The following is a 23332-nucleotide window of genomic DNA, read 5'->3' as shown; positions in this document are numbered from 1 at the left end:
ATCCCACCAACAGCTGCTGGCCCACATCCAGGGGAGGCTACGGCACTTTTAATTGCGTTTGTGTTCTGGAGGGCCTGCTTCGATTACATTTACATTTTGATCATGAGTGAAGAGCCTCATCTCCAGAGAGAGGGAAAGCTCCAGAGTTATTGTTGATAAATAACAACCACTGCAACCTTGGTGGTGAAAAGCCCACCGTCGTTAAAGCATCGTAATTCTAAGTGAAAGCAACAATGCAAAACATAAATGGATTGCCTTTTCGAGGTTTCATCAAAAACCAAGTAATATATATTATGTCATCCCCTTTCTAATTGAATATCTTATCCTCCCCACACTCCTTCCTCTCGCTCCCAGCTCCTCGCAGGATCTTGGCGATGGTGCAAAATGTATCAACCTCTGCATAATACAACAAAAATAATTTCCTTGTCGCCTGCTGTTCCAGAGAGGATGAAAATGCTCATTGCTCTCCTCCTGAACATAGAATAATCATCTAGGATTTATGCCCCCAGCTTGTATCAAACTAATTGTGCGTAGAGAGGGGAGGGTCAAGCCAATATCTCATAGAAATGGATTTCACCTTGTCATCATAAAATTGCATTAAAATAAAAATCGTCTCACTCTGTGTGTTTTTTTCCCTTCCTCTCAGCAGATAGTCCACAGTGAAATAAAATGTGCAAGAAATGCAGAAATATAGTGTGGGTGAACAGTACATTAACTTATCAACCTGAATTCCACAGCATAGCTGTACATGGGAAATTATCACATGTTATTGATGTGGACAGTGTTCAGAACACAGTGCAGTAGATGGGTAATGATCACGTCATTGATGTGGACAGTGTTCAGAACACAGTGCAGTAGATGGGTAATGATGACGTCATTGATGTGGACAGTGTTCAGAACACAGTGCAGTAGATGGGTAATTGTGTAAGTCGGCCGTACTGTTTTTCAGAATTGATGTGCACCTGCAGCATTGACCTGATGTTTTCTGCAGGGTTCAACAATAAGAACTGAAATCCTCTACAGAAGAATGCTTTGCATTGCCTACATGAAGGTGTAATCAGCTACCATACACAGAGCTAATATATTTCCCCATGTTTCCCCTGACAAAAGATTCAGCAAATAATGTAGAAGCAATGTCAATCAAGTCAACCTGCCTATTAATGCGTTGCATTTACCCTATTTTACATGGGGGAAACCCTGTTGCTTTTCTTTACACAACTTTCGTCTTTTCAGTTGTCAAATATACTTTTTACTTTGCAGTATTGACTATTCCCTTTGTGGAATTGTAGGTACTTCAGTTGAAACACACAACCTTCCCTGATTGTCATATCAAAAAGCTCTGCAATTTACTTAGTCTTTTCCCAAAATATGACTTTTGTGCGATGTTCCTGCATTGTTAATTTTAACCTGCTTGGGTTCTGTTGGTTTTTAAGTGCAAATGAATCCACCACTAACTGAAATTCCATGAGTGTTCCTGCTGCCTTTTTGCAGATACCTCCCCAGACAGGCAGTGTGTTTGTACAGTGTGTGTTTGTACAGTGTGTGTGTGTGTGTACAGAGTGTGATGTGTACAGCGATGTAGTGTACAGTATGTGAATGAGAGTTTCTTAGTGTGTGTGTGTATGTGTATGTGTGTTTGCGTGTCTAAGGCTTGGGAGTCACCTCCGTGAGGATGGGGAATGGTATGTCACATTTCATAGACCACTGTACCATTAGTTTGAGGGTTGTATTGACAGTTACTGTACAGCTGCACAATTGAAATGTAGAGAGAACCACATGCTCCACACTTGATTTCAGGTTGATGCATCTTTTCAATAGCCTACATAGTCATTTCTTTATACGAGGCCTTGCATCTCCGGGTGGAGGCATCATGTCCACACGTTGGAGGATTTAGAACACCAACACATTCCCTTAGTTCTATTACGGAACTGAGATATGGCACACTCTACTGTTCCGCTTTTTTACTCTAGTGAGCAGAGACATTCATCTGTAAATCAGTAACTTGTTGGTTTGACAATACACAAATGAACTCTTAACTAAGTGCGCTCTCCAGCAGGTGAATATGAGTCACGGGGTGTTAAAGGAGAGCCAGCTTACACAGTCGGTAGGGCTTTGAGGAATCAGTACGGTTGAGTGGTGGATCACAGTTCGTCTCTGGAGGAGCTGCCCGAGCCTGTCTAAAGCAGCTCCGTAGAGCTAAGTTCAGCTCAGAGGAAGATCAGACAGTATGTTCAATTCTGCTTTCTGTCTCTTAACACAATGCAGCATGACCATCCAACACACACCAGCAGTATAGTGCCATGCAGTTGTTGCATGCACACACACACACACACACACACACACACGCGCATACACACACACTCACACACACACACACTTTAGACAGAGACACAGCCACCATGGCAGAGCCCCATAATGATAATAATGACAATGTCACCATGAGGAGGAAGTGGCGTGGAAATAAAGAGAGGAAATAGATGAGGCACGCTAGATTCATAGAGCCACGCAACGGGAAGAAGGGTTGACAGTAAACCCTGTAAATCCATTGGGTTTTTCCGACATGGAGGGAGAATGGAACTGACAACGGCTTCAGGGGCCAGAGCTCCATGGAGTGAATACCAGAGCGGAGGAGAGAGAGAAAATAAATAAAGAATGTGTCACCTAGTGGGAGGAGGCAGGGAGCGGAGGCAGAAGCTGTCAGAACTCTGCTGCTGTCTGCAGATTAGATCTGGGGCTATTTAAAGAGGGAGAGCACGCCAAGCCCCCCGTACAACGCCATACACCGACGACCACTGTCCACACACACACACCACAACCCCTCCTACATCATGACATCATCAGCGGCCATCAGCTTTTGATTGAAAAACAAGAGGCATAAATGACTGGAAGGGAAGTGAGGGGGAATAATTCCACCACAGGCATGAGTAACCTGATCATATTGCAGGGCATGATGCATCAATGTCTGCTGTGTACAGTCAGTGGATAAAAGCCAAGGTCAAACATGTGGGTTTGGCTGGTGACTAAGATGGAGCAGAGCAGAGAAGAACTGCACATGTGCATTTTCAATGGGCAGGACAAAAGGGTTTTGTTGATTTATTTGTTGACTTTTGTTGACTTATTAATTAATAGCTGGAATTTACTGACACTAGAATAATCTCTAGCTACCTCACACCAGGATTAGACCTGGGATAGCCAAGCAGCCAGGCAGGGAGGCAGTGTGGGAGGCCGGTGGGCAAACAGGAAGGGAGGCAGATAAACAGGCATACAAGCAGGTAGGCAAGCAGACAGACAGGCAGTGTCTGGCCTATACTGTCTATAAAATGTATCCATATTGTGTGTGTTCGTGACAGTGCACATGTGTTTATACTGTATGTGTGAGAAAAAGAGAGCAAGTTGATTGATGATTGAGATGTGTGGGTGTATGTGTACCTGCCAGAGTGAGAGAGTGGCGCCAACAGAGAGGGTCACCTCGCTTCAAGTTCTTAGAAAACTATGCAGTATTTGTTTTTTTATGTATTATTTCAACAACAAAAAATTGCCCAGAAATCTTAAGTGTTATTACATACAGCAGGGAAGAACTATTGGATATCAGAGTTCATTTACCAGCACTACGACCAGGAATACGACTTTCCCGAAGTGGATCCTTTGTTCGAAGCACCCAAGAAATTCAAACTGATTCCAGAGGCTGACCCAAAGCAACGTCGCCGCAGAAGAGGTGTCTACCTCTTGACAGAGTGGCCTTCTGGTCAGACTTCGGAGGCACGCACACCACCCACCGCTTCCGAGTATATTACTAGCTAAAGTCCAGTCTCTAGATAACAAGGAGGACGAAATTAGGGCTAGGGTTGCTTTCCAGAGAGACATCCGGGATTGTAACATACTCTTGTTTCACAGAAACATGGCTCTCTGGGGAAATGCTGTCGGAGTCAGTACAGCCACCGGAATTCTTTGTGCGTCGCGCCGACAGGAACAAACATCTCTCAGGGAAGAAGAAGGGCGGGGGTGTATGTTTCATGATTAACGACTCATGGTGTCCAGTGTCTTGCAAAAGTATTCACCACCGTTGGCATTTTTCCTATTTTGTTGTATTACCCACCTGTAATTTAAATTGATTTTTATTTGGATTTCATGTAATGGACATACACAAAATAGTCAAAGTTGGTGAAGTGAAATGAAAAAAATTACTTGTTCCAAAAACTGTCAAATAACTAAAATGGTGCGCGCATACTGTATGTATTCACCCCCTTTGCTAGGAAGCCCCTAAATAAGATCTGGTGCAACCAATTACCTTCAGGAATCACATAATTAGTTAAATTAAGTCCACCTGCGTGCAATCTAAGTGTCACATGATCTGTCACATGATCTCAGTACATATACACCTGTTCTGAAAGGCCCCAGAGTCTGCAACACCACTAAGCAAGGGGCACCAGCAAGCAACCTTGAAAACTAAGGAGCTCTCCAAACAAGTTGTGGGGAGGTACAGATCAGGGTTGGGTTATGAAAAATATCAGAACCTTTGAACATCCCACAGAGCACCATTAAATGCATTATAAAAAAAATTGAAAGAATATGGCACCACAACAAACCTGCCAAGAGAGGGCCGCCCACCAAAACTCACAGACCAGGCAAGGAGGGCATTAATCAGAGAGGCAACAAAGAGACCAAAGATAACCCTGAAGGAGCTTCAAAGCTCCACAGCGGAGATTGGAGTATCTGTTCATAGGACCACTTTAAGCCGTACACTCCACAGAACTGGGCTTCATGGAAGAGTGGCCAGAATAAAGCAATTGCTTAAGGAGAAATATAGCAAACACATTTGGTGTTCGCCAAAAGGCATGTGGGAGACTCCCCAAACATATGGAAGAAGGTACTCTGGTTAGATGAGACTAAAACGGAGCTTTTTGGCCATCAAGGAAAACACTATGTCTGGCGCAAACCCAACACCTCACATCACCCAGAGAACACCATCCCCACAGTGAAGCATGGTGGTGGCAGCATCATGCTGTGGGTATGTTTTTCATTGGCAGGGACTGGGAAACTGGTCAGAATTGAAGAAATGATGGATGGCGCTAAATACAGGGAAATTCTTGAGGGAAACCTGTTTCTGTCTTCAAAAGATTTGAGACTGGGACGGAGGTGCACCGCCCAGCAGGACAATAACCCTAAGCATACTGTTAAAGCAACACTCAAGTGGTTTATTAAGGGGAAACATTTAAATGTCTTGGAATGGCCTAGTATGACTTAAAGATTGCTGTACACCAGCGGAACCCACCAACTTTAAGGAGCTGGAGCAGTTTTGCCTTGAAGAATGGGCAAAAATCTCTATATGCCAAGCTTATAGAGACATACCCCAAGATACTTGAAGCTGTAATTGCTGCAAAAGGTGGCTCTACAAAGTATCAACTTGGGGGGGTGAATAGTTATGCATGCTCAAGTTTTCAGTTTTTTTGTCTTATTTCTTGTTTGTTTCGCAATGAAAAATATTTTGCATCTTCAAAGTGGTAGGCATGTTGTGTAAATCAAATGATACAACCCCCCCAAAATATCTACTTTAATTCCAGGTTGTAAGGCAACAAAATAGGAAAAATGCCAAGGGGGTAAATACTTTCCCAAGCCACTGTAATTGTAGTAATTGTAACAACATACAGGAACTTAAGTCCTTTTGTTCACCTGACCTAGAATTCCTCACAATCTAATGCCGACCATATTATCTGCCAAGAGAATTCTCGTTGGTTATTGTCAAAGCCTTATATATCCCCTCTCAAGCCGATACCACAACAACCCTCAAGGAATTTCATTGGACTCTATGCAAACTGGAAACCATATTTCCTAAGGCTGCATTTATTTTACCTGGGGATTTTAACAAAGCAAATTTGAGAACAAAGCTACCTAAATTCTATCAGCATATTGATTGTAGTACCCGGGCTGGCAAAACACTGGATCATGGCTACTCTAACTCCCGCAATGCATACAATGCCCTCCCCCACCCTCCGTCGGCAAATCTGACCACGACTCCATTTTGCTTCTACCCTCCTATAGGCTGAAACTCAAACAGGATATACACGTGACAAGGACTATTCAATGCTGGTCTGACACATCGGAATCTGCGCTTCAAGATTGTTTTGATCATGTTGACTGGGACATGTTCAGGGTAGCCTCAGAGAATAATATAGATTTATACGCTGATTTAGTGAGTGAGTTTATAAGGAAGTGCATAGGAGATGTTGTACCCACTGTGGTTTGCGCAAAACTGAAAGCGCGCACCACCGCATTTAACCATAGAAAGATGACCTGGAATATGACCGAACACAAGCAGTGTGGTTATTCCCTCCGCAAGGCAATCAAACAAGCAAATGTCAGTATAGGCACAACGTGGAGTTGCAATTCAACGGCTCAGACACAAGACGTATGTGGCAGCGTCTACAGACAATCACTGACTACAAAAAGAAAATCAGCCACGTCACAGTACACTGACATCTTGCTTATAGACAAACATAACACCTTCTTTGCCCGCTTTGAGGATAATAGAGTGCCACCGACGCGGCCCGCTACCAAAGACTGTGGGCTCTCCTTCTCCATGGCCGACGTGAGTAAGACATTTAAACGTGTTAACCCTCGCAAGGCTGCTGGCCCAGACGGCATCCCTAGCCACGTCCTCAGAGCATGCGCAGACCAGCTGGCTGGTGTGTTGACAGACATATTCAATCTCTCCCTTTCCCAGTCTGCTGTCCCCACATGCTTCAAGATGGCCACCATTGTTCCTGTACCCAAGAAAGCAAAGGTAACTGAACTGAATGACTATCGCCCCGTAGCACTCACTTCTGTCATCATGAAGTGCTTTGAAAGACTAGTCAAGGATCATATCACCTCCACCTTACTGGGCACCCTAGACCCACCTCAGTTTGCATACCGCCCCAATAGGTCCACAGACGATGCAATCGCCATCACACTGCACACGGCCCTATCCCATCTGGACAAGAGGAATACCTATGTAAGAATGCTGTTTAATAACTACAGCTCAGCATTCAACACCATAGTACCCTCCAAGCTCATCATTAAGCTTGAGACCCTGGGTCTCGACCTGGGTCCCGCCCAAATCAGCCGTTTCCAGCTACAATATTAATTTACAACATTAACAATGTCTACTCTGTATTTCAGATCAATTTGATGTTATTTTAATGGACAATTTTTTTAGATTTTCTTTCAAAAACAAGGACATTTCTAAGTGGCCCCAAACTTTTGAATGGTAGTGTACATATTCTTATTCCATCTCTTTACTTAGATTTGTGTGTATTGGGTAGTTGTTGTGGAATTGTTAGATTACTTGTTCGATATTGCTGCACTGTCGGAACTAGAAGCACAATCATTTCGCTACACTCGCAATAACATCTGCTAACCATGTGTATGTGACCAATAACATTTGATTTGAGTTTGAGTGCCTGGGTTTACGGTGTGTGTACATGCGTACGTTAGTAATTTCTCCATCCAGCCCCCAGAATGCTAGTTGTCATCAATCGGAGACAAGGCTGCCAGAGTGGGAGACGAGAGCTCCACACACGAAGGAGTCAAAACAACAGGCCGACTGCAGAACCATGCAGCATTGGGGAGGTCTGGTTACTCTCCTTTCTACATAAAGCATGGACATGGATTCCATTGGTTATTAATGCAGCCTTTTCAAATATTTCTAGAAACATTCTGCAGAACAGTGTATGATAAGTGAGTGAGGAGGTTGTATCAGTGTTTCCTTAGAGAAAGGTAGGCGTTGCATCACCTGGACTGATAGTGGAGCAGCACGGGTTTAGAGAGAGGCGTTTTCATTGGCAGGCTGAGTACAGGCCAGGGTCACGGCGGACAGGCCAGAGTCAGGGAGAAAGGAGAGATGATAAAGAGATAACTTCATCAGAAAGAATGTAAGGAAGGCTCATCCAAGAGTGACTCACAGAAACCTCCAACACGCAGATGGCATAGTGAAGCCTCGTAGCTAGCTAGCTTCTACCTGCTAATTAGCTGCAGGCCCGGCTTCACACTTTTCCCCGTGCCAACACTGACTTTATTGAAAAGCTGAATACGCTTTTACATGGAACAATACATCTCCATTCCCTCCAATTTGGGTCAACAGCACAGCAACAATAGCCCCACTGTTTATGGACTGTACTGGCAATTTAAAGAGAAAAGATGGAGTGAGAGAGAAGAGACAGAAAAGGACTTCTCCTGTCTTTTCTCCCCCCACAGTACTGTATGTTGCTTATCTCTCTCTGTTAATTGCCCACTTTAAATACATTCCTACAGAATACACATACAGGCTAAGGGCGGAGGACTCCTTATCTGTAATGAGGGGAGAGAAACATACAATGTAGCAGGCTTTAGACAGCAAATATGATGAATGCTCACAAGGTTGCCTCACTAAGCTGATGTGTTCATGTGTTTTAGACTGCTAGCTAGGCTACTTTACTCACCATAGAGGCAGGGTTGCCTGGTCCACTCTGTCATATCAGACCAGAGTTATTGATGTGCACTGGAGAAGAAGTCAATGTGCTGGTGTCCTTCCCACACACTCTAGCAAGCAGACATCACAACCACTTCTCCCTCCCCCTTCACCCCCTCTATTCTATTATAACTCCATGCCAACCGCTGCAACCTGTAATTACCAAGGGACACACACACATGCACGTGCTCGCACACATACACACACATACACACACATGCACACACACACACACACAACTCACACACAAAACATACACACTGAACAAAACAAATCAGGAGGATTGTTGGGAGAAAAATGCCAAAAGGGAGCTATGTAATTAAGATGTTTTCTCTGTGAATGAGCATGTATATATCCTCAAAAGATTTTAAGTCTGCATGCGATTAATATGTATCAGGTCATAGCATCCGCATATTTCAACACGTAATTAAAGGAGTATGACTGGATCCATACACATTGACTTACGACTCCCACCAGGAGAGGTCTCCAGTAAAAGACGTACAAAGCAGGGGAGAAAAAAACAGCCCACAGTGGAGCCCTGTGCCAGCACACCTGGGCATCACTAACGACTCATTCTCACATTGGAAGGCTAACGTTTTACATCCAGCAAATATTTGTTGAAATAAGTGTTTTTTTTCTTGTTCCAAGTGTTAAACCTTGGATACAGAGAGAGACACAAAGAGAAATGGGAAAACGTTTCAATGTTGCTAACACAAAGTGAAATAGGCATCTGGTTCTGACTGGCTGTGATGATATCAGCTACTGCAGTGGTAGTACTCATATTCACATTTGACTTTCCATATGCTTCAATGCAGTTCATGGGTGATGTTTTGACAGTGCAATTAAAGTAATGCTGTTGTCAAGCAAGAATGCAACTCTTGGAATTCTCAGCGTAGCTCGTATTTCGAAACATATTTGAAATGTCACAGACAACATAAATGGCTATATTTAGTACATCACGCATCACGAATCTCCAGTTTAATTTTAAACCCAGACACAATAAATTCACCCTCTGTAGGTTGGCACACAATTAAATAAATGTTGCTATAATTATTTGGAGTGATGCAGTCTATTTTGCCCCACTTTTGTGTATTGTCAAAATTTCCTTGATGGCAAAGGTTATCTTGTTTTACAACATAATCCCTAATAACCTAGTTAAACCCCCTGGAGATGATACATTGAGTGCATATTGATATTTCTGACATCCCACTGATGGCTTATACAACTGCTTTCACTGTGACACCGCACCTGCAGCGCCAACCGTTTTTATTATGCATAAAGCAAGAGCAGCCTTGTTGTTCTGATGCTGAGAGTCATCAATCTATCTCAATGTTCATTTGTCTGCAGTACCTCCTTTGGGAGAGGTTCCTGAGAACACATGAGAACATTTAGAAAGGACCAAGTAGGTTGTTGATTGGCTGACAGGTCCTCTACCTCTCCAAGGAGTTGATTGGGGAAGAGTTGTCTAAAGCTGGTAATGACATACAGTGCGGTATTGGAAATCAGCTGTTTGAGTGTTTCACCTGACATGTTAAAATTGGTCGTCAAGGAGTTTCATTGTTCAAATGAGATCCTACCTACGTACAGTATGTGGCTATAGGACTTCATTTAATCCAGGCGCAATGTGTGGTGTGAGTGGGGAGTGACAGGCTCCCTGTATAGTAGAAATCAGTTATTGTGTGGAGGTGAGACAGGTATGTGGTGGCCAGATGGTGCCTCGCGGGGGACGGCAGGATGTCTCCTACTGATTTTGTTTGCAAATAGCCCTCTGTAAAATCTCCCGCTTCTCCCCTCCAGTTTAACCCTGTCTTATAGGGAGGGAGAGTTTTAGGAACTGCCATGTCTGATAAAGGTGTTGCAGCTTCAAAGACATCCTACTGCTTGTAGGAGAGAGAACGTGAAGGAGATGCGTTGTGACAGGTTTTGTCACTAGTTGGGAAGAACGCCCTACGGATTGTCACATATAGAAATGGCGGAAAGCTGGAAGCAAAGACAAATTGTTTAGTCATTTCAATATATCCATTTTCTACTTCACTATGGTGAGGAGTGCACCATCTAGCAAAGCACTGAATTCCCTATGCAGAGTACCCATCATGCCCCATTTTCTGGTTTCATGACCTCTTGGACATCCTGTTATCTACAGTACACTTTGTTGAACGTTCAAATCTATCCACTAATAAGTCAATTGCTGTCCATGCAGGGATACTCATGTTCATAGGCTAGTAAAGAACTTTCTGAACTGAGGGAAAAGGCACCGGGGAATTGTAAACATAAGCGGATTTGCCTAGATGGAAACTCATATCTGATTAGTATGGGAACCATGCCATGCTACTCTGACTAGTAACATATCATTGATTGTAGGATGTTCCTGTAAGTGTTTCTGTGGAAATGACTACAGAGACCTTTACTTGAGTGAACACAACAAAGACAAACAAGATGGAATAGAAATGGATTCGCCACAGATATGTAGTAGTGCACAGTGAAACAAAAAAGAAATTGCATAAGTAGTATTTCTCTAGGCTTCAATATTTCTACTTCGGTATGGTTGAGAAGGCTACATTTGTTGGGTAATGATATATGGGGTTCACACAATAAAATAAAATGGGGCCGCACTCCCATTAAGATAAGCGTAGCGGGCCAAGGAAACCTGGAAATGCCAGCAGCATATTGATCGTGTGCCCTGTATTTAGAGGACAGTGCATACTGCTTTTCTTTCTCCTGGGCATGTCTCCTAGAGCCCCCTGTGCCCCAGAACAATGAGAACACACACAGACCAGGGTCTCATTGAGGAATAGGGTTAGGGCCGCTCAATGTATGGATCAGATGGTATCTTATGGCGACACTGTTGTACTGTAAACAGAAACGATCATGTAACAATAGTGTCCAATACCCACCACCACAGACATTCAAACACCCATTCGTGGACACGCACACAAACCACACAGGCACTCTCTCTCATCCAAATACTTCATTAAACTGAGCTGGTTTTGAGATAATCTTGACCGGGGGAATTGTCTGCTCACTGGGTTGTTGTTTTCAGTGAGACTTCCGCTCTCTCTGTCAGCGAGGTTGGAAGATTTACCGCTGGATTGGGCTGAGCTTCTTCCTGTGGTGCAACGTCCTCTCTACCAACAACACCCTGGCCTATCCCTATGTCCCTACTCGCCCCCTCCCTAGTCCAACACATCCCAAACTATCACTGACAGCCAGGCCTTTACTGTCCCTCCCACAGAAAGAGAGTGTCTAGGATGTGTCTGCCTGGTACAGTAGAAACTGCTCGGCAACCAAGTCATTAAAAGGGTCAGCTTGGCCTGGCTGCTTCTCACAGAACACTCATTTCCTAGGCTGCTCCCAGCGTGACCTGATGCCACACGAGCTGCCTGGTGCTTAATCCAAGAGCTATCTCTGGGAAGCAGACACAGTGAGAAGCCCAGTAGCGTGGCGCTTCCATCTATTTCAGGTCATTACAAGCGCTGGGGCTCCTCAAAGATAGAACCAATGAAGGAGAACCTCTATAAATGTCCAGCATACATTGCTACAGTACACAGCCATGCCTTGGTCGGTGGAACACACTCTGTGGTACTACTAAAAGCATGGTCTGTTCCTCCACAGATTGTTTCAGTATTTACGCCTTACATCTCTGGTCCCTACAATCTCCCACTATGTTTATACAGAAACATCCCAATTAGTTACAGTATATACCAAACGGCAGGTGGGGGGAGTCAGTCGGCCAAAATAATGACCTGGATTGAGCTATTGAGAGCAGTGGAGTAAAAAGAGTGGTTGATGTGATGTATCAGCCCTCCAGGACTGCACTCTGGCTGCAGTCGGAATCCTAAACTTGGTTCTGTCCTGTCTTGATTGATGTCCATTATGCAGTGAGTGTGATGCTGCTTTTGATTAGCGAGTTGTCAGGGAGTGTCACCGGCTCTGCTCTCATCCTCATCACGGCGACCGTGTTGTTTGTGAATATGCACAGCCCCTTTAAGGCTTCCATAAAGATGAGTGTTTTGGAGGGAAAGATTAAAAAGTGTAATGAGGGAGGGAGGGATGCATGTGAACTACCAGGCTTATAGTCCTCTCTCATGACAGGATAATTACAGCTTGCAGGGAGCATTTCAAAGACATAGTTTATCCCGCCGGTGCCAACACCGAGAAACATCACAGTCTCACCAATCAGGTTGACCTAAATCAGGCAGGTCCTTCTAACATGGCTGTTGTGACTTCTTCCTCCTCCCTTATCAAACATCACACTTTGCAGGGTCAATTATGGAATTTTGCTGACAGAAAACTTTACCAGAGAAAAGTGATTATTTAGATTGAATAGATTGTGAGTAAGGTGCCCTTTAGGAGCTTTTTTTAATGAAATACAGAACTATTTATGTTTCAGAAGCACGGCAGACCTACGATTTTCATTGGACACTAAAAAACAATTTTTCAAGTGAAATCAGTAAACATGTCCTTTCAGAGTGGAGCTAGGATGATGAATTAGTTTCAGTGAGATGTGGTAAACAGTATCTCAGAGATACTCCAACAACAGGACGCTCTGCTATCCTTGTCTTGAGGAGAGCTAAATTAAGTGGAAACAGGCATGGGGCACTGGGTGAGGAGGAGCTGGGAAGCAGCGGGAGCTAAATACATTAAAACTATATTTGCAAACGTTTCACTTCAGAGTCAGCATGCTAGGCCATTTTGGTAATTGCTGAGGCTTTCTAATTGGCATGAACTGCTTCCCAACACTAGAAGTGCTGCACAAGGACAGGCTGGGAATCCATTGTGACATGTTGAGAATAAAATGACATTGAGACGTTTTAATTGCGCTATTGAACACATTTCACATTTTCGCTCTGAAAAATAAAATCGATGCCAGACGCTTGATGTAACATAATTAACGAGTTAGCGCTGCAAACTTTTCGAAGTAAACTTGAAAAATGACAGGGGGAAATACAGAGAGAGAGACACAGGAACAGATGGAGGGTCACATAAATATTGTTTAATGGTTTTAAATCAGATAGTCTGCATCACAGAGGAAGGATTCACTAATACAGCATGTGTATCTGTCTCATGAAAACTCAGAGACGGTTATTACATTTAATGTGTTTTGCATGTCTCATTAAAATAATGCTACATTGATTGCATAGCAGCAATTGTAGTACAGTAGTAGTAGAAGTAGTAGTAGTAGTAGTAGTAGTAGTAGTAGTAGTAGATTATAGAAGTGGTAGTGTAGTGATAAATGAATAGAGGAATGATGACAGTGGTTAAAAGCACGGCAGTAGCTGGCAGCCACTATTCTTTTTTTCCCAGACTCCGACCTCTGTAAGTCATTCTACACTGCTACTACCAACAATCATACAAAATTAGGTTGGAATTAGGTTGGAATGATTCATATTGGTCTGTGAATTACAAAACAAATACATATAACCTATTTAGATGACATGTATTCAAAGTATTTTCAAGAGATGAGGGATTTCCTTTGTTTACTAGACAGACAGCTAGCTGGAATGTTTTCCTACATTAAAAGCACCAATGCATACCGAAGCAAACGTACCTCATTAAACATCTGTTTATACATCAATGGAGTGATAAGAACATGCGGTAAATATCAGCCTCCTTGTCAACAGGCAATTCAAACACTCATTATCACATTTGCTGGTTTTGACCTCAACAGCGTGGTCATGTTGCTGCTTCAAATACAATGACCGGAACAACAAGACAAACTGTATAAAAGGAGCACAACTACGAGACAGGACATTACACACAGACAGATAGTAGTAATAAAGCTTCAACACCCCTCATATATAATTGGCTACATTACCATTTCATGTAGCGGGGAACGTTAGGAAAGCAGGGGGGGGGGGGGGTTAAATTAGCAATCTGCAGTAGCTACATCCATTTTTTTGTCTTAGAAATCAAGGATATATACACATTGATTCTTGAAAAATATAACTTATAAATGCCTCATGAACTTAGTTCCTGTCACACCCAGTTAAAACCCAAAAGATTAGCTGATTTTACTCAACTGTTTGTAAACATCGTAAATGTAAACAAACACTGCATAGATTCAAAACATGGTTAAAACTATAATTTTGATATCATGGCTGGTTGGTCCATGCTTCCATAGCTCTGTCTATAAATCCCTCAGATTTTTACCAAAACAGAGGCGGGGTGTCCACTTTGTTCATTGTTTCAACTGAAGAATGGCCCTTTAATAGAGGACACTACTGAATCGAATTCAGAGATCACCACTGCACTGTCTCAGACAGTTCTCTGCAGAACAGAGCAGAGCTAAGGCTTTAACAGAGAATCACAGCATCAACCATCACTCCATGTTCCAATACTTCCCTCCTGGCTCCCCCTCCTCACTGTAAGGCTCTGTCACAGGCTGTGCTCCAAGTGCCCTTCTTCAGCCTGACCATCAATTACCCAGCAGGCCAATCATGGCAGATGGAGAGTTGGGGGTGGTAAACCTCAGCTGACATTCACACACAGCCTTTCTCACAAAGCCACCTTTGAGCACTCCAAAATGACGAGGCTCAGTTTTGAGTACTTGGCCCAATTATGATCATGTGCTTCGAGCCGAGCTGGGATTGTTTTGAGTCAGTCACAGTCACAGGCTGCCATAATCATGCCGGCACAGACAATGGATAAATAGAGAGTGTGGATGTATCTCCCGAAATAAGAAAGAAAACAACTAATCTATCTTCTCTGTAGTCATTATCAATCAAATTCAATCAAATGTATTTATATAGCCCTTCTTACATCAGCTGATATCTCAAAGTGCTGTACAGAAACCCAGCCTAAAACCCCAAACAGCAAGCAATGCAGGTGTAGAAGCACGGTGGCTAGGAAAAGCTCCCTAGAAAGGCCAAAACCTAGGAAGAAACCTAGAGAGGAACCAGGCTATGAGGGGTGGCCAGTCCTCGTCTGGCTGTGCCAGGTGGAGATTAAAACAGAACATGGCCAAGATGTTCAAATGTTCATAAATTACTAGCATGGTCAAATAATAATAATCACATTAGTTGTCGAGGGTGCAACAGGTCAGCACCTCAGGAGTAAATGTCAGTTGGCTTTTCATAGCCGATAATTGAGAGTATCTCTACCACTCCTGCTGTCTCTAGAGAGTTGAAAACAGCAGGTCTGGGACAGGTAGAAACGTCCGATGAACAGGTCAGGGTTCCATAGTCACAGGCAGAACAGTTGAAACTGGAGCAGCAGCACGGCCAGGTGGACTGGGGACAGCAAGGAGTCATCATGCCAGGTAGTCCTGAGGCATGGTCCTAGGGCTCAGGTCCTCCGAGAGAGAGAAAGAAAGAAAGAGAGAAAGAGAGAATTAGAGAGAGCATACTTAAATTCACACAGGACACCGGATAAGACAAGAGAAATACTCCAGATATAACAGACTGACCCCCCGACACATAAACTACTGCAGCATAAATACTGGAGGCTGAGACAGGAGGGGTCGGGAGACACTGTGGCCCCATCCGATGATACCCCCGGACAGGGCCAAACGGGCAGGATATAACCCCACCCACTTTGCCAAAGCACAGCCCCCACACCACTAGAGGGATATCTTCAACCACCAATTTACCATCCTGAGACAAGGCCGAGTATAGCCCACAAAGATCTCCGCCACGGTACAACCCAAGGGGGGGCGCCAACCCAGACAGGAAGATCACGTCAGTGACTCAACCCACTCAAGTGACGCACCCCTCCTAGGGAAGGCATGGAAGAGCACCAGTAAGCCAGTTACACAGCCCCTGTAATAGGGTTAGAGGCAGAGAATCCCAGTGGAGAGAGGGGAACCGGCCAGGCAGAGAAAGCAAGGGCGATTCGTTGCTCCAGTGCCTTTCCGTTCACCTTCACACTCCTGGGCCAGACAACACTCAATCATAGGACCTACTGAAGAGATTAGTCTTCAATAAAGACTTAAAGGTTGAGACCGAGTCTGCGTCTCTCACATGGGTAGGCAGACGATTCCATAAAAATGGAGCTCTGTAGGAGAAAACCCTGCCTCCAGCTGTTTGCTTAGAAATTATAGGGACAATTAGGAGGCCTGCTCTTGTGACCGTAGCGTACGTGTAGGTATGTACGGCAGGACCAAATCGGAAAGATAGGTAGGAGCAAGCCCATGTAATGCTTTGTAAGTTAGCAGTAAAACCTTGATGGTGTTACTGAAACAGTAATAAGTGGACTGGATAGGTCACTGTAGCTACAACTGTATTGCAGTTGAGCTACAAAGGACCAAATAACAATTCCATAGAAAATGGCGAGGGGTGGATGGAAACCAGTGTCCTTGCACCCTGAGGTCCAACAATTGTGCCACAGGGTTGCCTGTTATATTCTACTTGTCAGCATTTGTAAATATGAAAAGTGTTTAGCTCTATTCAAAAGAAAAAGTGCTCTTTTACAAGTCAGGTGTTAAGGCAAACAATGTTTCAAAGCAGATTCTGTGTCGTGGTCCAGCTGCAATCTGCTGTGACATCATGAGCTATGGAACCCAACAAAAAGATGTGATTTTACTCTAAAGCTTGTAATTACTGTTGCTGGTCCTCATTGTGCTCTCTCCATTCCAAACACAGTGTGTCCCTCGCTAATGACTTGTTCCTGATGTGTTCATTCATCCTTTACGCTTAGGCAATCTGTTTACCCAATAATTCACTCTATAGCTCACTCATGCCACATTTTTCTTTCTTCCTGGAAGAAAAGACTGAGATTACTGATCACTGTTGCTGCATTGAGCCCATATGTGACCTAGACTGTTATCAAGCTAAATTAGCGTACATGCTGGAAGCTGATGACGGTGTAACAGTGCCTGGGAGAGAGGGCCCACGGTGGGTTAATCCTGGGGAGAATATCTCATGATAGGATGTGAGCTGGGCCACCAATGTTGTTTAACGACTATAAACATAATTTGTAGCATTTAAATATCTTATCTTAGCGGATGTGTCAGTCAAAAAGGCTTTGGTTGGTAGTCAGTGTTTGCCATTCTTTTGTATTCAAATCCATTTTGTTTTTTACAAAAGGGATTTGTTTAACATATTATGACTGGAAATTATATGCCTCTGTTCTTGGGTGCTTTATTAATTGATATCCAATTAAGGCAGTTAAATTAGGTCAGCGTCAGGCGTTCAGGCGGACTCGTGAAATGATTCTGACAGACCATACTTTTCTAAACACACTGATTAAATTAAATCCCTTTTTTTTCAGGATGAGTAATCAACTAAACAAAGCCATTCCATTCCCTCTGGGTGTGAGAATCATCCCGCATTAGTTTAAAGTCTGCAAATCATTCAACAGACAGGTTGGTTTACCCATTCAGCTCACCGCTTAGTGCCCCCACAGAGGATCTGCTCCCACAGGGCTGACTGTCAATGGAGGAAAACATAGCCCTGGTACTGAAGCTCCTGTGGCATGCAAAGCTGCTCAGCCAGGCCTGGCACACCCACACAGAAACCTATGCACGCCATACACAAACCTGACAATCTGTTTACCCAAAGCCCTATACAGATACACACGTCACATGCCTGCATTAGATATACTGCAAAGAAACAGAATGATTGAAATCAGGAAAATGAGGATGGGCTGTTCCAAGACTGGTTCAAATGCAGATGGTTGAATTCACTACCATGATATGGACTATGATAAGAACAGGACGCTTTGGGTTTGTAAATAATACAAATCGGTACGTTTTGGACAAATATTGCATGATAATACCCTCCATTGCTCCTCTGCTGTATGATGTACTGTAGCCTCCCTATAGTCCCTGTGAGTCTTTCAAAAATGGTTTCCTCCATCTGTGAACAGTTGTTGGTGGGCAATGCAAGGCATTGTTCTTTTTCTATTTTCTAAATAGACACTCTATATATTTATGTAAGATTCTGTCCTGTTGCGGTCTGTCAGAGATTATGAAGCTCGTTGAAGCCAAAAGGCTGTGTTTACACTAGATATCACCTGAGCAGTCAGTTAGCACACCAGCTGAATGATACTGGGGTTTTAATCAGGGTATTTGTGTAGTCAGGTCTTTGGGACTGTTAATTGCTCCTTTAAAGTCATTGTGCTGAAATAATGAATGAGGGTTTTAATCCCTCGTGCAGACAGGGGATGGTTTTTCTGATACTGCTCATTTGATGTCACAATGAGCATTTGAAAGCACAGAGGCAGATAGCAGATTTAGGTGGAAAAAAGATCAGCATGTCACAGCTCTTCAACAAAAATATTGCTCCATTTCCATATGCACATGTTCTGAGAAACACTAGTATTAATTGTGGAATGGTTTAGAGAAATGTATCACTTACAAACTACATGAATGCTGAGCATTTTTCCATTTTACAATAGATTGCTTACGAGAGCGCGATGTGTTGATTAAGGTGCTCAAATGTCAAGTGTTTGAGGCTCGAATTTTATGTGCCATCAGCAAATCAACAAAATCAATGGTGTTGTGGGCTCAAGTGCTTTCTATTCATGAGACCATAAACACTCATACAGCATGGGTGGTGCTGATGAGGAGTATTGAGGTTGATTTTGCCAAGCCAGGTTGATAAACTACCCTGCTAGTTTGACTCCCTGTACAGTGGGTGAAAGTCAAGCTTCATTACGGCTTGATTTAGTGTGAAGTACATTTTCTTTATACTAGTAGAATGTATAGGTATCTTAAATCGAATCGTGTAAAGAATGAAGATGACTGTACAAAATAAACAATTCAAATAATGAACTATATTGTAGACCTACGCTTAAAAAAAATTGAAATTATGTTATTTTAAAGTAATACAATTTCTCAGAGAAAGAGATTTTGTTTACCAAATGATAATTTTCTTTCTCAAAAAAGGTAGGGTTCAAAATTATTGACACCCCTGTTTTTAATACCTTTTCATACCTCACCTTGCGAGGTTAACGGCATTGAGCCTTTTTAAAAAATGTTGGAGAACACATTGGGAGGGATCTTAGACCATTCCTCCACATAGAATCCTTCCAGACCTTTGATATCCTTCGGTCTGTGCTTATGTACTGCCCTCTTCAATTCAAACCTCAGGTTTTCAATGGGTTTAAAGTCCGGAGACTGAGATGACCATTGTAAAATGTTGATTTTGTGGCCAATTAACCATTTCTTTGTGGATTTCAATATGTGTTTAAGGTTATTGTGTTACTAAAAGATCTTCTTGTGGCCAAATTTCAGCCTCCTGGTAGCCTCCTGGTACTGAATAAAGTTCATGATGCTGTTAACAATGGCCCTAGGACCAGTGGAAGCAAATAGCCCCATAACATCAAAGATTTTGTAAAAAAGAACAATAAATTAAGACATCAGAATGAGCATTATCAAAACGAGCAATGTCAGAGTCCGGAATATAAATAAAGATGTACATGTATATATATGAATGGTGTGTATAGACAGTATAGACAGTATATGAATGGTGTGTATAGACAGTATAGACAGTATATGAATGGTGTGTGTATAGACAGTATAGACAGTATATGAATCAAAAAAGTGTGTACAGCAGTAGTTATATAGTTTGAGCCATGACTATAATACAGTATAAAGTGGGTAAAACAGTATGTAAGCATGATTAAAGTGACCATTGTTCAATGATTTTATGTACATATGGCAGTAGCCTCTAAGGTGCAGGGTATAGTACCAGGTGGTAGACAGCTAGTGACAGTGTCTTACAATTCAGGGCAGATCTTTGATGTTATGCTTCCACTGTTCCTAGGGCCATTGTTAAGGTCAACGGCATCACGAAATTTACCCAGTATAGGACATTTTAACAAAAAACCCGGTTGTCTCTGCCAGGAGGCTGTATCTTGGCCACAAGTGAATCTTCCAGCAAGACAATAACCCCAAGCACACAACAAAATGCATAAATAATTGGTGAATTGGCCACAAAATCAACATTTTGCAATGGCCATCTGTCTCCGGACTTGAACCCCATTGAAAACCTATGGTTTGAATTGGCAGTTCGTAAGTACAGACGAAGGATATCAAGGATCTGGAAGGATTCTGTATGGAGGAATGGTGTAGGATCCCTCCCACTGCGTTCACAAACTCATAGAACATTTTAGAAAAAGGCGTTATCCCCGGAAGGTGAAGTATCGAAAGGTTGTCAATAATTTTTAACCCTAACTTTTTGAGATTTGTTTTATTACTATCTAAACAAAATCTCTTTCTCTGAGCATTTCTAGTAAAATACTAGAAATGACAATACAATATAGCTCAGTATTTGAATTATTGATTTTAAACATGTCATTTTTGCTCATCTTTATCAAGGGTTTCAACCATTTCAGACCCCACTGCATGTGTTCATAGTGGACGTTAAAACATCATATTATTGTAAAGTAGTGTTTAAAAACATGTCTATACCTTCAAATCACCCCCCCCCCCCCGCCTCTCCTCCCTCCTTGCTATCCCAGGTGGTGTGTGAAGTACTTGCCTTCATAGTGGAAAGCATATTCATGTGTAGTTAACAACATATTAACTCAAGAACATAATGTATAATAATGTAGACCATATCTTCTAAACATCTATTCTGCTCTCTCTCTACTCTTCTAGGTGGTGGGTCAGATCGACAAGCTGACGTCAGACTTTGACTTTGACCTGGACCCAGATGACTGGACAGTGGCCACAGCGAGCAGCACGTCCAGCAGTGAGAGGGGCCTGGGCGAGGCCTTCAGGCTGGACTTCCTCAATCCTGACGTGCTCTCAGACAGCTGGGAGTTCTGCAGCTATTTGGAGGCTTCCGTCGCTGCAGCAAACGCCGCCCACAAAGCAGCGCCAACAGAGCAGCCCACGGATGCAGGGCTGGAGCCGAGGGCGGGGCGTGGGTGCATCCCTACCCAGACCCAGACCCCAACCCCACCCCCCACAACCGCCTCAGCCTACTCCCAAATGAATGGGGGGCTGCCCATTCCTAACGGACCTTTCATAGTCACCCTAGACTCGTCCAGCGCCAGCGAAGAGGCCTCCAGCTCCACACACAGCCACAAGACCTCTCGCACGTCCGGCACCAGAGAGAGAGTCCGCTTCAGTGACAAGATCCTATACCACGCCCTGTGCTGTGATGATGACGAGGAGGATGAAGAGGAGGGAGATGAGGAGAAGGGCGGCTGTGCGACCCCAGACACTGACGACAGTGAGCCCAGTCCTAGTCAAGCCGGCTCGCCCACACCACCGCTCTCCTCCTCAGAGCACTCCGTCCTCCATAACTGTCTGGACCCTTCTTATGTCTCGTTCCCAGTGAACGTGGCAGCGGGGACTCACACGCTGCTCAGAAAGGGTCTTCTCAATCCCGCAAGCTGCCGGAAAAAACTGCTACGGAACAGCAGCACACAGACTGTTTCAGATAAAAGCACCCAAACAGTACTGCCCTATATTCCAGCCAAACAGAAAACAAAGGACCACTGAGAAACAGTAACTTTACAACCGAACTAATGAAAAAGGACTGTGTACTATTTAATATTAAATACATAGATCATAGATTAATACACAAATAAATACATATTAATTACTAAATAAATACATGATATGGGAAATTACTCGACTACCTAAAGTCATTCTGAGGCTCAGGGAAATAAAGGATAACGGCAGTTCCTTATGGCAGTAACAGAGAGAAAAGGGATATTGACGGACCAAAAGGCTAGTGCCTGCTAATGTTAAGAAATGGATAGAATGGATTCCCTATTTATAACCATTTGCAACACTTATTGAGATTACTAAAGCAATCTTTTTTCTAGGAAGTTGAAATTGTTCTGAAATCGGAAAGTAATTGTGAAGAGGTAGTTTCCCTCCTCGTACACCAGTATAAATCACGAGAAAATATAATGCTTGTTCTTTAAGATGTGGTTAAAAAATACTGCACATTCTGTACACTGAGAATCTGTATAAACATTGTCTTTTTCATCTTCCAATTATTTCAAATGTCAAGGGGGTTCCTGGTGTAACAACAGGGAGTGTATCTAGATGCACAAGTCAAGCCTTCTCTCTTTGATGTCATCATAAGTGAGACAAGGCCCAGAAAAACACGGTTTGACCTGCCCTTGATTTTATTAATAATTTCAACAATTTATCTCTTGGTCTGCTGCTGAAACTGTAGTTGTGGAAAGTAAGAAGAAAAACAGGCATTTTTGTGAGATTCTGTGCTCCAACTCCACATTGCGACACATTTCCACTTTATCTATCCGTTCCTCTCTGCAAGGGAGCAAGGTTGTTACTGGTGAGGACTTGAATAGAAGTGCACAAAGCCAAGATGCAAAAGGTTATGTCTCTCCATTCTGAATCCCAGTAGGGATTTGGACTCAATAGAGCAGCATTTTATTCACAGGGATTATGCCAATAGCAGTGCTGATCAATAAGGCTGATTGAGAGAGTGCTGTGAGAGGTCTCTCTGCTGAGCAGGCAGACCCTGCTCCTGGGGGCCCACAACAAAAACTCACAGTTAGACCTCCATCTATTTCCTCTGCTATTAGTGGCAGACATGGACAGACACAGCCTTCAAGAAAGAGATTGGCATTTAAGAAATGTGTAGCCGGACGTGAAAGAGTGGGTGCAGACAGAGAGAAAGAGAGAGATGGAGAGAGAGAGAAAGGGGCGAGGAGAGAGAGGAAGAAAGAGAGGTGGGAGAGTGAATGCATTGGAGAATGCAGGAGAGGGTAAAGGGCTGACCTCACAAAGAAAATGTGCTGCTAGATTGTTGTTAATCAACCCTCGGAACACAATCATTTCCCCTCTAATCACCAGGTGCTGACTCATGTCTCTGAGGATGGCCAGAGAGAACTCTCCTCCCAGATACAGATCTATTACTGTCCATAGGCCCCCAACTGCCCTGGGCCCCAGGTTATAGTACAGAAGAGAACACACAC

The 23332-nt window shown here is 43.3% G+C and overlaps 1 protein-coding gene across 2 annotated transcripts in view; it reads left to right on the top strand.

The window, feature by feature from the left end:
• The window catches only part of LOC129854303 (inhibitory synaptic factor 1-like), a 58782-nt gene extending 36398 nt beyond the window's left edge, over positions 1-22384 (top strand). For both annotated transcript variants that reach the window (XM_055921198.1, XM_055921197.1), the window contains exon 3: positions 21027-22384. In XM_055921198.1, the coding sequence (XP_055777173.1) occupies positions 21027-21878 (852 nt within the window). In that variant the 3' untranslated portion in view covers positions 21879-22384. The remainder of the gene's footprint in view (positions 1-21026) is intronic.
• Positions 22385-23332: the final 948 nt, after the last annotated feature.

Source organism: Salvelinus fontinalis, chromosome 4, assembly GCF_029448725.1.
Source record: "Salvelinus fontinalis isolate EN_2023a chromosome 4, ASM2944872v1, whole genome shotgun sequence".
Classification (NCBI taxonomy): Eukaryota; Metazoa; Chordata; class Actinopteri; order Salmoniformes; family Salmonidae; genus Salvelinus; species Salvelinus fontinalis.
This window is presented reverse-complemented; position numbering and strand designations above follow the sequence as displayed.